Genomic DNA, 16400 nt, shown 5'->3' with positions numbered 1-16400 from the left:
GTGAAGAACAACGGCTTAGTACTCAAGTTATTCTGGCACAATCTCATGGTAGTTCCGGGTATATCCCTGTTACTTAAGCTGCTCAACGACGAGGACCAACTGCGCATTCTAGCACTTTGCAGTGTTTTTGCTGCAAAGAATTTGGACATATCGCTACTAATTGTTCCAAGAAATTCTGCTTTTATTGCAAGAAGAAGGGTCACATTATCAAAGAATATCATATCCACTCGCAGAAACATCAAACCCAGGCATTCCAGACTTCAATTAGTGTACCGCCCCACAATGACGTTTGCAGCTCCTGGCTCTTCTTCAGGTAACTTCTCTGTTCCTGCACCTCCTCCAACAAATTACTGCACACCCAAAATGGTGCAACAAATGCTAATTTCAACATTATCAGCAATGGGGCTTCAAGGTAACAATTCTACTAATCTCTAGTATGTGGACTTGGGTGCCTCGAATCACATGACGAATAATCCCACTACCTTGTGTCATGTTCGGCCCTACGCTGATCAATCTGCTATTCAGACTGCCAATGGCAGTTCTTTGCCAATAGCTACTATCAAAGATGCCTCTTCTAAGTTCACTAATGTGTTTCTTGCACCTCAGCTTTCCATGAATCTTATTTCTGTTGGTCAATTAGTTGATAACAATTGTGCTATTAATTTTTTTAGTAATGGTTGTGTTGTGCAGGACCAAGTAACGAGGGAGCCGATCACAAAGGGACCTAAAGTGGGGCGCTTGTTTCCACTACTTTTTCCTATTCCAGCACGTTCTCCATTTTCTTCTATTTAAGTCTTTTGCTTGTAATAATGTTTCAAATCTTAGTATGGTGTGACATCGTCATTTAGGTCATCCCAATACTTAAATCTTATCTCATGTATTGAACTCTAGTTTACTTGGTAATAAAGAATGTTCTTCTTTATCACTTGAGTGTGCCTCTTGCAAACTTTGTAAAAGCAAAACTCTTCCCTTCCCTTTGCATGCTAGTAGAGCTTCTCAGTGTTTTGAGCTTATCCATAGTGATGCTTGGGGACCTTCCCTGGTTAGTTCACATTAAAAATTTAAATACTATGCGACTTTCATTGATGATCATAGTAGATTTACTTAGGTCTACCTTCTTCGCTCTAAATCTGAGGTTTTTCGTACTTTCACTAAGTTTTTAGCGTATGTTGACAATCAATTTTCTACTTCTATTAAGACACTACGCACAGATTCTAGTGGTGAATATGTGTCTACTGAGTTTCAGGCATTTTTGGCTTCTAAAGGCATTATTCATCAACATTCATGTCCTAATACTCCCCAACAGAATGGAGTAGCCAAACGAAAAAATCGTCATCTTCTAGATGTGGTCCGTACACTCTTGCTGGAATCCTATGTTCCATCCTTGTTCTGGGTTGAGGCTCTGAAAACTGCTACTTACTTGATTAATCGTTTACGTTCTCAAGTGCTACTCATGGAGTCTCCCTATTTCCGTTTATTTGCTTACGATAACCTCCATACCTTTGGTTGTATATGTTTTGTTCATTTACCTCCTCATAAGCGACATAAATTATCTACTCAATCTGTTCAACGTGCATTGTCGGGATACAACGTGTGTCAAAAGGGATTTATTTGCTATGATCCTACATTACATCGTACACGCATTTCTAGGAATGTTATTTTCATTGAAAATCAACATTCCTTTCCTATGTCCTCTGTACCCTCCTCTCCTACTGTGATTCTCCCCTCCTTTGAGGAGCAGTTCTCGAATCCTGAACCAGTCAGATCTCGTTTTAAACCAAGTATTGTGTATACGTGGTGTCCCAGCCCACCGTCTCTTCTGATCGCTCATCTGATATCTGATCCTACCATGCTCCAAATTCAGTCAGTTGCAGCACCTCCAGAGCCTTTGGTACGTCGCTCTTCTCAAGTATCTGTACCCCTACCCCCAAACAGGTATGGGTTTCCCTCTTCAAGTTCTAATAACTCTATTTCAGCTCTTACTGCTGCATTGTCCAATTTAGATATTTCTACTTCCTACTCACACGTTGCCAAGCATGATTGTTGGCGACAAGCTATGCAGGAAGAAATTTTTGCTCTAAAGGTCAATCACATTTGGGGCATTGAGCCTTGTCCTCCCACCATTGTTCCTCTGGGTTGTAAATGGGTTTACTTAGTCAAGGTCCAATCTGATGGAAGTCTGGACCGTTACAAAGCTCGCCTTGTTGCACTTGGGAATAATCAAGAATATGGTGTCAATTATGAAGAGACCTTCGCTCATGTGGCTAAGATGACTATTGTTCGTACGATTCTGGCTACTATTGCTTCCAGTGAGTAGCCACTACATTAGATGGATGTCAAGAATGCTTTTCTTCACGGGGATCTTGAAGAGTGCATTTATATGAAGCCACCCTTGGGCTTGTTTCCCTCTCCAACTTCACATGTGTGTAAGTTTCGTCGTTCTCTTTATGATCTCAAACAAGCTCCGAGGGCCTGATTTGATAAATTCCACACCACTTTATTACAATTTTCATTCAAGCTAAGCAAGTATGACACTTCATTGTTTCTTCAGAAATCAGACATGGATATTGTTGTTCTTTTGGTTTATGTTGATGATATTGTGATTACTGGTTCCGATTCTGCTTTTCTTGCTCAGCTCAAGACTCATCTCTCAGAGTGCTTTCATATGAAGGATCTTGGGTCTCTCACATATTTTCTTGGTCTTGAGGTGAATCGTAGTCCCTCAAGTATTTCACTCAATCAACATAAGTATGCTAGTGACTTGGTGGCCGCAACTGGCCTTCAAAATGGTACTTCTGTTCATACTCCCATGGAATTAAATGTCAAGCTTCGCAAAGAGGAGGGTGATTTACTTGTTGATCCAAGTTTATACCGAAAGTTGGTGGGTAGTCTAATCTGTCTCACCATTACTAGACCAGACATTTTTTTTGCTGTATAGCAAGTCAGCAAGTTTCTTTAGACTCCATGTCATCTTCATTTAGCTTCTGTCCGTAGGATCATACGCTATGTTCAAGGCACTTCTGCCCGTGGTCTATTCTTGCCTGCAGGCAATTCTACTCGCCTTGCTGCTTATAGCAACGCTGATTGGGCTGGTTGTGCGGATACACACTGCTCCATCACTGATTGGGGTGTGTTTTTAGGTGATGCATTGATCTCTTAGAAGAGTAAGAAGCAAGACAGAGTTTCTAAGTCATCGACGGAATCTGAATACCAAGCGATGTCTCTCACTTATTCTGAAATTGGCTTTGAGGCTTGCTTGCTGAGCTAGATTTTTTGGAGACCGATCCTACACCTCTACATGCCGATAATACGAGTGCTATCCATATCACGGCCAATCCTGTCTATCATGAGCGCACGAAGCATATTGAAGTCAATTGTCACTCTATCTGTGAAGCATTTGAAGCTTGTGTTATCACTCTTCCACACATTTCCACTGAATTACAAATTGCGGATATCTTTACCAAGGCTCTCACTCGTCATCGACATTACTTCCTAAATAGAAAATTGATGCTTGTTGATCAACCCGCATCAATTTGAGGGGGGCTGTCAACAGAACAGCAAACAGCAAAGCAAAAGATTTCTTTCCTTACTTCAGCCCACATTTATTTCCTTATATTTCAATTCATTATTTTGTACAGCTAGCATATATTTAGTTTACATGTATAGGGCTTGACAGATCATAGTTTACTTGTATAGGGCTAGAATCATGCTAGACCTTATTTACTTTCCATGTATAGCATTCTTGTAAAGTCTATATATAATATACAGAACTCAACGCCAATTTCATTCGGCCATTCACAAAATATTTGACAACTAGTTACTTTAGTAATTTAGTAGTATTGAGGTGTGTTATTGCAGTGTTAGCATGTGTGAGTTAAGTGTGAGAGTTCACAAGGATAATATAGTCATTGTTATGTACTCTCGTATGCTACAAATAGAGGGAAAGACCTATCAATGTGATCAGGTCTTCCATTTTATCCAATATTTTAACATGGTATCAGAGCAAGGTTCCCATACCTAAATCCTAATTGCCAGTCACCATCAAACTGAAGCCTAAAATCCTAAATCTGCAGCCTGTCTAACCATCATAGGAGTATTGCCAGCACCACCTTAGGTCTGAAAACCAGCCAGCAGCTTCTGAAAGCCACAGCAGTTGCCGGATATTCCCTGGGCAACACCGCCAGTTCAGGAACACAAAAACCCCTATAGGTTTTGCAGAACCAACACCATAGCCACCCACAGACACTGCCGACCTGGATACCACTGAATACCCATTGCTGGAGCTGCTCCCACACACCCCTCACGTGGTAGTTGATGGCAAGTAGGGCCAACCCCACGTGGCAGAACGTGAAGCTTCATACAGGCATGTCTTTGGCCTGAGTTGATCCTACACTGTTCGAATCCCTCTATAACCATATTGCTGAGTTTTTGGTGATTCTTTGCCTAAAGATCTCACCTTTTTAGTTGTTCATGTTCAGCGCTCGAGGAATGATTGTTTGATACTGCCTGAAGCTGTTTGTCATTTTACTAAGTTTATTAGGGCCTGAAAAGGTGGCATTTGTTGTGTTTGTGATTTGTTCGGTTGTTTATCTTGTTCATTGTGCATTTGTGGTTCGCTCAGTTGCCGAAGGTTGTGCGTGTGGTGATGGAGTCCACAAACCCCAAAAGTAAACTGTTCATTGTGTGCTTCTGACTTGCTCCCATAGTTAAGGTTGTGTATGTGTTGGTATGAGTCCACAAATCCAAAGTATGTTTCCCTCATCAGTCACCATTGGTGAAGAATGTAATCTAACTGTTTGAGGAGTATTCAAGGTTCCTGCAGTATGAGACATCCCAACAAGCATATCCTCACAATGCATCGTTTGCTCAAAAAGGTAATCCTATAGCATGCTCTCCTGCTAGTCCTTGGGTTATCGACTCTACTACCATAGACCGTATCACGCACACATGCGCAGCCAACTTCTTTTCTGCCCTCCACTATTTAAAAATCAACCTCAAGTTACCCTTGCTAATGGGTCCATTGCTATAGTTAAAAGGGATAAGGACAGTAAGTCATTCTCTACATTCCTAAATCCCTCCTCAATCTCATGTCTATTAGTAAAATTATGAGGTCACTAAATTGTTCTATAACCTTCTTTTTTTATTTTGTTGTTATTCAAGATCATGAGGAAGCCAATTAGCACAGGATGTGAGGCTGGTCAACTTTACTACTTTGAGTCACTCTCTCCTCCTACTGCTTGCAATGCTCTGTTGTTACGCTGCTTCAAGTCCATTATTGCCAAGGTCATCCTTCATTTGACAAGTTAAAATAGCTAGTTCCTAGTTTGAGTTTTGTGTCTAATCTTGGGTGCAAGTCTTGTCAATTAGGAAGGCACCATTGTGTTCCCTTTGCTTCCTGAGTCAATAAACGGATTGTCAGCCCTTTCATGTTAGTCTATTCCAATGTTATGGGTACTTGTCATGTCACGCCAGCATTCAGGTTTTGATACTTTGTTACATTTGTCAATTATTACTCTAGGATTTGTTATATTTGTCAACTACTACTCTAGAATCACTTGGTTATATTTAATGAACGATCATTCTAAGTTGTTTTAGCATCTTTATGCCGGCTTCTCTCAAATAAGAACTCAACTTGATGCACTAGTCAAGATACTTCATAACTACGACAACAACAACAACAAAACCAAGCCTTAAGTCCCACTAGGTGGGGTTGGCTATATGAATCCTTTTCTGCCAATTTATGTGATCATGAACCATTTATTCTAACAAATTCAGGGCTGTTATATTCTTACTCACTATCTCATTCCAAGTTATTGTAAATCTACCCCTACCCCTTCTACTGCCCCTCATAGTAACTAACTCACTCTTCCTCACTGGCGCACTATGTGGCCTTCGTTGCAAGTGCCCAAATCATCTGAGTCGTCCCTCCGTTATCTATTCTTCTATACGAACTACACCTAACTTACCGCGAATATGTTCATTTCTTAATCTATCTTTCAGTGTTATACCACTCGTCCATCTAAGCATTCTCATCTCAACAACTTTTACTTTTTGGATATTTTGTTTCTTCATTGCCCAACATTCTGATCCATATAGCATAGCTGGTCTTATAGTCATCCTAAAAAACTTATTTTTAAATTTTAAGAGTATTCTATGATCACAAAGCACACTTGAAGCATTTCTCCATTTTACCCAACCTGCTTTAACTCTATGTATTACATCCTCTTCAATTTCTCCTTTAATTTGCATAATAGATCCAAGGTATCGAAATCTACAAGTGTTATTTATTTCTTCATTATTTATAACTGTTAAAGGTTATTTGGACATTTTGCATTATTAGTATGGGCTAGAGTTATGTACGTGTGAGATAGTTAGGGTATTATAGGGAGCATTTGTTTGATTTGCATGACCTTTGAATAGAGGCTAAGTCTAAACTAGTTCACTAAATAAGTGAACCGATTAGACATTAGAACGTTTGGTGCGTTTGGTGGTAGCTCTAAATTTTCTTAAAATTCCTTTGATAGAATTAGACATGGAAACATGTCTAATTCAGATTCAGAGATCTCTTTCCCAATTGCACCCCTTATAAAATATGAAAATGACAAAAAACTCAATACCCAAGTGATAAAATTAAAATAATAAATTTTATTTTGAATAATATTAAAATTATATTATTCTTATTTATAATTAAAAACTTTAGCTTATGTAATTGCTCACCAATATATCAAATATTTATACTCTTAAGATAAAATTGAAAAATGGCACATATGATACGAAGCAATTAAAATAATTCAAATTTTAGATCAGTGACCAGTTCAATTTAGAGTCGGTACACAAAATCATATTTGAATTCAGTGTTCAACACTTAACACTTAATTTCACCAAACACTCCCATAGTCATTGGTATGTACTTGACATATATTATAAATAGAGGGAGAGATCTATTATTGATGTTAGGTCTTCCATTTTACCAAATTATTCAACATAAGTAAGCTCCAAATATGGATGATTTGTTGCCTAACCCAAGACTACACCGAAGGCTTGTTGGAAAGTTGAATTATCTCATAGTCACTCGACCAGACATATCTTTTGCAACAAGTATTGCGAATCAGTTTATTGATTCTCCCAAAACAAGTCATTGGGACGCAATAATTTGCATTTTGAGATATCTAAATGGTGCACTAGGAAGAGATCTCTTATATCAGAACTGAGGTCACACTTATATTCAAAGATATGCAGATGTAAATTGGGTTAGGTCACCATTCGATAGAAGAACCACAATCGAGTGGTAATTTGGTTTCTTGGATGAGTAAGAAACAAATTGTTGTGGCTAGGTCAAGTGTTGAGTTAGAGCCTCACACTACATGTGAACTTGTTTCGCTGAAGAACATGTTGGGAAAACCAAGTTTTCCCCATCCTTCGACAATGGAGTTGATTTGTGATAATCAAGCTACTATTCATATTGTCTCCAACCCGGTCTTCCATGAGTGGACAAAACACATTAAAGTTGATTCCACTTTGTTCAGGGGAAACTTGTACAAAAGCTCATTACAACTTCATGTAAATCTGATTTTTAGTTTGCTATTTATTCACTACAGCCTCGAGAGGTGCTCATGTGAAATTCATTTGTAACAAGCTAGGAGCATATGATATATATGGTCTAGGTTGAGAGAGAGTGTTAATGGTGATTTGGTCATTTAGCATCATTAGAATGTGCTAGGGCCTAGAGTTATGTTAGTAAGTTTGAGTTAGTAAAGGTATTATGGTAATTGGTAATCTACTTAACATACATTATAAATAGAGGGAGAGACCTATCATTGATGTTAGGTGCTTCAGTCTTTCATTTTACCCAAATATTCAACAATAATGATAATGCCAAGGAGTACTTCGGTACCCACTCACTACCTATATGACTAACTTTGGTAATGGTCCATCAATCATCATGTGCGCACGCTCTACAACAAAATGGAGTTGCAAAGTGGAAAAATAGACATTCTCAAAGTTACTCATACTCTATTATTTTAAAAGAACATCGCCAAGTTTTTGGAGTGATATTGGGCTCACTGCTTGCTCTCTCATCAATAAAATGTCATCATTTGTCCTTGGTGGTAAAATCCCATTCAATTATCTTCAAGAAGACTCCTTTGTTCTCATTTCTTCATTTTATGGTCATATATTTGGCTGTGTCCTTTGCCTATTAGTTACATGTAGGAATGTATAAGTTGGATCCTCATGCTACCAAATGTATTTTCTTGGACTACTCTTGTACTCAAAAGGAATATCAATTTTATAGCCCTACTTTACACCAATTCTTTGTCTATCTCACCTTCTTTGAGTGTACCATACTATTTTTATTACTTGAGTTCTACCAACCTCGATGTATGCCCTTCCTCTCCTTAGCCTTCCCAATCCTAACCTATTATCCCTACCCAATCCTTGGGCTTCTTCATCTAGTTAAAGCATCTCGTCACTTGAATCATCCTAATTTGCTACGATTATTGTCACCCTCATATTCTTGTTTTGTTAGTACTCTATCTTTCGTTACTCTTCCAAAATCTAGTTTTAAAGCCTTATCCCATTCTGGTTGGAAGATTTGAATCGTTCAAGAGATGCATGCGTCACAGGATAATGATACTTGGGAACTGGTACCTCTTCCTCCAAATGAGTCCATAGTTGGTTGTTGTTGATGGTTTTATCACTTGTTTGAAGGCTGGTCTCGTTGCTAAGTTATACACTCAGGCAATAGATTATTCTGACACATTCTCCCCAATAGCCAAACTTGAGTAAGCTCATTTGTTCATCTCTTTAGCCACTACATGTTTGGCCTTTGCATGGTTAGTTTTGAAGAATGCCTTCCTATAGCAGCGGAGATCAATAAGGGGGAGTTAGGATTAGTGCGTCAGCTCATGAAATATTTGGATGGTCTAAAGCAATCTCCCAAAGCATGGTTTGGTTGATCATGTCATAGTAATTGAGTTTGGTCTTCAACGGTGCACAGTAGATTACTCTGTATTTTATTATCATACTGCTTCTTGTAGGATTCCGCTCATTGTATATGTGAATGATATTGTGACTTTGTGATTGCTAGTGATGATGATCAAGGTATCTAGCGCCTGAAGTATTCTCTACAAACTAAATTTCAGACCAAGAATTTAGGGCCATTGAAGTTCTTCTTGGGTACAGTAGAATCCAGATGTTGTATAGGGACCGTTCTACCACAGAGGAAATATGTTACACACCTTTTAGATCAGACCTATTAGGATCCAAACCTGTCGATCCACCCAGGGATCCTAACAAGTAGTTGGTGCCAAATGTGGGTGATTTGCTAGGTAATTGAGGAAGATACTGGAGGCTTATTGGAAAGTTGAAGTCCCTTGACCCAATATATCTTTTGCGACAAGTGTGGCGAGCCATTCTTTGAGAACAAGTCACTAGAATGCAATCATTTTTATCCCAAGATACCTCAACGGTGTACCTAGGGAGGTCTCTCATAATAGGATCAGTGTCACACTTATGTTTTAGCATATACAAATGCAGATTGGGCTAGGTCACCTTTCGATACAAGATCCACAATCGGGTACTGTGTTTTTATTGGTGGTAACTCAACATCTTGGAAAAGTAAGAAACAAATGGTGGCCTAATTGAGTGTTAAGTCAGAGTATCAGACCATGGCCCACACTATATGCAGGCTTATTTGGCTAAAGAACATGATGAAAGAGCTTGGATTTCCACATTCTCAGCCTATGGAGTTGATGGGTGATAATCAAGCTAGTATTCATATTGCCTACAACATAGTCCACGAGTAGAAAAATGCATTGAAGTTTTTTTTTTTTTTTATCATTAAATGTAAATGTATTGACCAAAAAACAAAAAAAAAACCATTGAAGTCGATTGTCACTTTGTTTAAGAGAAACTTGTGCATAAGTTCATTAAAACTCATGAAGTCTGAATTCCAGCTTGCTAATTTTATCACAAAAGCCTTTGGGGTACTTGAGTTAAATCCATTTTTAAGAAGCTCAGAACATAAGATATCTACACTCTGGTTTGAGGGGGAGTGTTACTAGTTACTTTAGTTATTTAGTATTATTTCTGCACATTATTTCCATGCAGTAAGTGTGAATTAGTGCATAGTTAGTAAGGGCAATATGGCCATTATCATGTACTCAGCATATATTATAAACCGAGGAGAAACCTATCATTGTTGGTTAGGTCTTCCATTTTATCTAGGAAACAATGATGCTCCTAAGACGCCAAAGTGTCGGTCTCCAACACGTGTTGCACATGGATGCAGACATGCACCCAACATGGCCACGTATGTGTTCAAATGTGTTGGAAATTAATTTCGGTGCTTTATTTTCAAACACTTTTTGGACACTCCCGGACCCAACGCCAACATGTCCAGAACAGGCCTGCCGCTGAAATGCTGTGTTATTGCTTCCGATCTCAATTAATACAAAACCAATTATTAAAAAAAAAAAAAAAAAAGGCAAACAAAGGCTCAAAGACCTAGCGTGAACCTCTACCTGGCTTCTTGCTGCTTCATCTGACCTCCCAGCCTCCTGGCCTGCATCGCCGAATCTCCCACCCAAACTCTTAAATGACAAAGGCTCTTCTTACTTCATTTGACTTTGATGGAAGTAAGAAGTCCACCAACTCCACTCCTTCCCTCCTCCTTCCCCCATTCTTCTCTTTCTCCCGCCCACCCCTTCCTTTCCATATGACACAATTTAGCAATTTGTTGTTGGCTGCTGCCCACTTAAAAATTTTCCTTTTCTTTTTTAGTCTATTTCAGATTGTTTTTTTTTTTTAAATTTGATAGATGACATTGTTAGGGGACATATGAGGTGAGCCACTGCATCATTGTTCTCTTGCTTAGGGTCTATTTGGTATTGTGTTGGTTTTTTTTTTTTTTTTCTCTTGCTTAGGGTCTATTTGGTGTTGTGTTGGGTTTTTTTATTTCAGTTTTCGCTTTTGTATGGTGAAGAAACAAATTATAAAAAATATGTTTGTTTATGTTGTCAGTTTTATGTTCCTATTATCGTTTTTCAATTGTTTTTGAAAAAATTGAAAAACCAAAAAGCCGAACCAGACTGCCAAACTGAACCAAGCCAAACTGAAAATTCAGTTAACTATTTTTTCGGTTCAGTTTCAGTTAGGAATTTTTTTTATTATTGGTTCAATTTCAGTTCAAGCCATTCAACAACCACAATTAACTGAACTAAATCGATATATTATAAATATATTTGAAAAATACATGTTATATATAATATAATATAAAGTTTTAATAATTTAAATTTAAAAAAAAATGTATTGATCTAATATTCATGCCCAAATTTTTATTTTGAATCTTTTAAATTTATATGTTGATTATTATGAAAGAAAAATATTATTTGTAGTGACCTTAAAATTTTAAATTATACTTAATGGTTCAATTTGGTTAACCAATGGCTATTAGTCTAAAAACCAGTTAACTGAATTTTGATTAATCATTTTAAATTGTTTGGTTTCGGTTTTCATTTTCTAGTGAATCAAAACTTCCGTTCGGTTAACAGTTGGTTAACTAAACCATGTCCAACCCTAGCCTTCAATTGTTTTGGCAACATGCTGCCAAAATACTTTAATGTCCAAAATTAATTTTTATGAATAAAATCATTTATTTCATACATAAATTTTAACTAAAAATAAAATAAAATGACTACATGAATCTAAAATATATTTAAATAAAAATATCCATAAATTTTCAAAAAAATTCAAAAAATTAACGAAAGTCAATTTAAAATATTTTAACTTTTTTTTTTTAGTTGTCATGTACAATAAGATTGTTCTTGTGAAGTGAATTCTGAAATATAATCATTAAGTAAATTGTAATTATTTTTATTTTTTGGGCAAAAGACACTCGCCTCCCTTGAGAATTCAAAAATGCCACAAACCTCCCTTGAGGTTCCAAAAATGTCACATACCTCCCTTGAGGTTTCAAAAATGTCACATACCTCCCTGAGGTTTGCCTAAAAAATATAGACCTCCCCTAAAAAAATTTGTTATTTTTCAAAATACAAATGGAGGTTTGTGCCTTTTTCACAAACCTCAAGAGTGGTCTTTGGAATTTTTGAAACCTTAGGGTAGGTCTCTAAAATTTTTGAAGCCTCGGGGGAGGTCATTGTATTTTTGCCAAACCTTAAGGGAGGTTAGTGTCTTTTACCCTTATTTTTATTATAAAATTTAATTTGTATTATTTTTGTACTTCTATTATTTTGATCATATTTTAAAAATTATTGTTTGATTCAAGGACAAAAACGAGCATTTATTCAATCAAAAATTTAATTTGTTTTAAAAATATTAACCAAACAAGTTGCTAATTTTCGATTTTTAATTTCTGTTTTTGGTTTTTAGTTTTCATTTCAAGCTTTCGTTTTCATAATTTTTTAAAATGATACCAAATTGCCTCTTAGTTGCTCAACTTGATTTCATTTGTTTGTGTGTCTTCCTTATGCTTTGTTATTAAATTTGTACTTGAACAAAGGTTTTACATTTTTCTTGAAAGTCTCCACAACTTTTTGGTTGCTGATGAATAATGAATTTTGAGTTCTCAAATATGAATATGGTTAATGATTAAGCAATTCATAATTGTGCATGAATAATGACCATATTTCGTTTTAAATTAAAATTACTTGAATATTTGTCATTTAAAAGGAAAAAATGCCTATATATATATATATATATATATATTAATTAATAACATAACTTGGCCATGTCATATCCTCATTTTTTTTTTAAATCACAGTATCACCATGTTGGTACCATGTCATATCCGTGTCCTATGTCACCATCTGTGCTTTCTAGACTTTTTCCAATATTATAACGAGTTACATCTTGGATCATGGGCAAAATCTGAACTTTATATTTTAACGAGTAATGCTAGTAATTGCCAAGCATTACTCAAGTGAACTTGAGACGGTATGCTTAAGATAACCAATAAGCAGTTTACAAATTGTATTTTAAAATTTTATTTTATTTTATTTTATTTTATTTTTGCATTTCCCAAATTTTTATTATGTTTTCAATATATATGCAATTATTTTATGTATTTTTATATAAAAAAGAAAAAAAATTCCCAAAAGGCCTATGCCTTAATGCCTTGAGGCTTACGCCTCAGCCCACTAGGGTTAAAACCCCTAAACATTATGCCTTGCCTTTTAAAACAATGATTTTCCAGTTTCAAAATTTGGGTCTTCAAGGTCATACCTAAGCATTCCTTCTTTGAATTTGATGTGATCCATTTTCATCCGAACATAACCCAATTCCCTGCCAGCTCGAGGTGATATTGTGACCTGTTCAAAGCCAAGGAATGTTAATAAATTTCCAGTTGAAGTATAATATGAATCCTATAAAAAACAGGGGAACCAAAAAAAGTGATTATATGCTACAAGAACATATTTTTAAGATGACCAATATGGGGAAGTAATCCTCAAGAATTATAAAAGCAATTTCTAATGAATACATTCACCCAAGTAAAAAACCAAAATTTAAAACAAGACGTAGGCCAAGGATGCAGTTTTGAAAAGTACATCTAATTTCTATTAATGTAATAATTAGTGAGCTATACCTAAAAGCTCAAGGAAACTGGTGGGAAGGATAATCTCATATATGATTAATTTGTCAGATGCCCAAATAAAGTACACATTAGGTGCCAAAGTGTCATGGTCCCACATCGAATGTGTACTAGGGAGATCTTGGGCTAATAAGGATGGTTTGGGCTCTAACTATGTGAGACGTCTTTTACAAGACAAACCTCCGAGGCGAATGAGTCAAAGCAGACAATACCTTATCGGAGTTCATAGTAGTCAGAGGCGCGAGGCGAGCCGAGGCGCAAAGGGTCTTTGAAGCCGAGGCGCAAGGCGCGAGGCGAAGGCGCGCGCCTCACGAAGGTGAGGCGCACAATGGTGTAAAATATCTATTTGGGGTAATTTATATATGAACATATGAATATCTAGTCATATTAGAATTTAAAATGTCAAAACATTCAATAAAAAAATTGGAAATTTAATAAAATTGCCAAGACAAAGCCCAAAAGCCTCAACAATTCAACATAGTTCAACATCAAAAGAAAAGAGTACAATAAAAGATTTCAAAATATAAAATCTAAAAATCCTCCTCAATCATCACTCATCACTCATCATCAACTAGAATCCATTTAAGATTTTAAACTTGGTATCCCGTATCCTAACTGAAAAAACAATGCATCATATATTTATAATTTAAGACTTACATAATGCATTTCCAAACAAATTAAAAAACAGTACCTAAATTTCAATAAAAAGAATAAATATTATGTATTAGTTATAATTTATAAACTTACATTAATTAAACTAAATATTATAAATTAAAAAACAGTAGCTAAATTTCTGTAAAAAAAATAAATATTATGTATTAGTTATAATTTGTAAGCTTACATTAATTAAACTTAATATTATAAATTAAAAAACAGTAGCTAAATTTCTGTAAAAAATATACATATTATGTATTAGTTATAAATTGTAAGCTTACATTAATTGAACTTAATATTATAAATTAAAAAACAGTAGCTAAATTTCTGTGAAAAAAATAAATATTATGTTATTAGTTATAATTTATAAGCTTACATTAATTAAACTAAATATTATAAATTAAAAAACAGTAAGCTTACATATAAAGAAGAAGAAGAAGAAGAAAAAAAGCAGGCAGCAGTCAGCAGTCAGCAGTCAGCAGCACGCAGCAAGCATGCAGCAGGAAGAAGAAGAAGAAGAAGAAGAAGAAGAGAAGCAGCAGCAGAAGAAGAAGAAGAAGAAGAAGAGAAGAGAAGCAGCAGGCAGCGGGACGCAAGCAGCAGCAGCAGCAGCAGAAGAAGAAGAAGAAGAAGAAGACTTACAAAGGTTCGAAGTGTTGAAGGCAACGTGACGAACTCACGTCGTGCTCGAAGGCAGTCAGACGAACTCACGACTGCTTCGAAGGCAGGCAGATGAACTCGCGAGGGCTCCGGCTGGTTCGAAACGAAGTTGCGCAGGTCGTGCTTCTTCAAAATGTCGAAGATGAACTCACGATCCTGGTCGAAGCTCAAAGACGAAGTCGCGAAGGCTTCCGGCTGGTTCAAAGGCTCGCAAACGAACTCACGAAGGGCTTCGAAGGGTCGAAAGGGGCTAGGGCTCTGTTCGTTTGAGTCAAATAAGGGATACGAGTCTGGCTTGGGCTATTTGTCTCCTTTAAATGGCTTAAAAATACACAAGGCGCGCCTCACTGCGCCTCGCGCTTCACTGCGCCTCGTCTCGCCTGGGGTCGCCTCTTGCAGGTCGCCTCGCCCCACCTGGTATGAGGCGGCGGACTCATCGCCTCACTGCGCCTTGTGCCTAGGAGGCGCGCTTTTAACTACTATGTCGGAGTTAGGCCCAAAACAGTTACATTTGGTATTAGAGTCACTTTGAAGGTACTATCATGTGGGTTGGATCCTACACAGACATGTAAGCCACTCTGACGAGGGCGTCAAAGATCGAACAAAAGAGCATGTCATGGTCCTACATCAAATGTGTACTAGGAAAATCTTGGGCTTATAAGGATGGTTTGGGCCCCGACTATGTGAGGCGCCTTTTATAGGGCAAACCCAAGTGGCTAGCGATTCAAAGCGGAAAATACCTCATCAGAGTAGGGGCCCAAGACTGTTAAACAAAGCCACAACTCAAATATAACCTTTTGTCAAAATCATGGTCAATATAGGACTATATGAAGAAGGACTAATTGGTAAGATAGAACAACCCAAGGAAAATAAAACAATAAGAGAAAATCACGGGGAAAGAAAATATATTAAGGTCTACTAAGAAAAAATTAGGGAAAGGAAATATGAAAGATTCCTCTTTTTTGGGTTTGGTTATCAAGGAAAGATAGAAAGAAAATGAAATCTATTTTAACTCAATAAACAAAATTTTGATTTTACACATCATTAATATTTGATTTTTTTAATTTGCAATTTTATTATAATTTTTTAAATTTTTTATAGTATTTAATATAGATAAAATATAATGGAAAATGAGTTTTCTTCTTATTTTCCTTTTCTTTCCCTTCCTTCCCTCCCCCCCTCGCAAAGCGAGGAGCCTCGTGGCCCAAGGATTCCCCTTTTTAAGGTTCTGATTTCTGAATCTCAATAATGAAATAAAGCTTTTATAAAGATTCCCCCAACCCCCAAAAAAAGTTTGTGTGCTACTCTCGACATGATCGATGCATGGTAGAGGAGGCTGTCGAAGGAATTGCTCCACTAATTGAATATTTTGCAGGCATGGATTGAGACTAGGATATGCAAATGTGCCTCTCCTTAATATTGAAAATGGAGCTAATACTCATATCTGGTGGTAACTCAAGCACACACACATTAGGGC

The 16400-nt window shown here is 36.8% G+C and overlaps 1 protein-coding gene across 4 annotated transcripts in view; it reads right to left on the bottom strand.

Annotated features, from left to right (window-relative positions):
• The window catches only part of LOC131157155 (probable inactive ATP-dependent zinc metalloprotease FTSHI 2, chloroplastic), a 38201-nt gene that overhangs the window by 5979 nt on the left and 15822 nt on the right, over window positions 1-16400 (bottom strand). For all 4 annotated transcript variants that reach the window (XR_009137233.1, XR_009137232.1, XM_058111075.1 and 1 more), the window contains exon 7: window positions 13243-13328. Coding sequence is in view for 2 of the 4 variants with exons in the window: in XM_058111075.1 (XP_057967058.1) it covers window positions 13243-13328 (86 nt within the window). In the remaining 2 variants the exon portion in view is untranslated. The remainder of the gene's footprint in view (window positions 1-13242; window positions 13329-16400) is intronic.

Source organism: Malania oleifera, chromosome 6 (genome assembly GCF_029873635.1).
Source record: "Malania oleifera isolate guangnan ecotype guangnan chromosome 6, ASM2987363v1, whole genome shotgun sequence".
NCBI lineage: Eukaryota > Viridiplantae > Streptophyta > Magnoliopsida > Santalales > Ximeniaceae > Malania > Malania oleifera.
The sequence above is the reverse complement of the archived record's forward strand: the minus strand, read 5'-3'. Positions and strand labels throughout refer to the sequence as shown.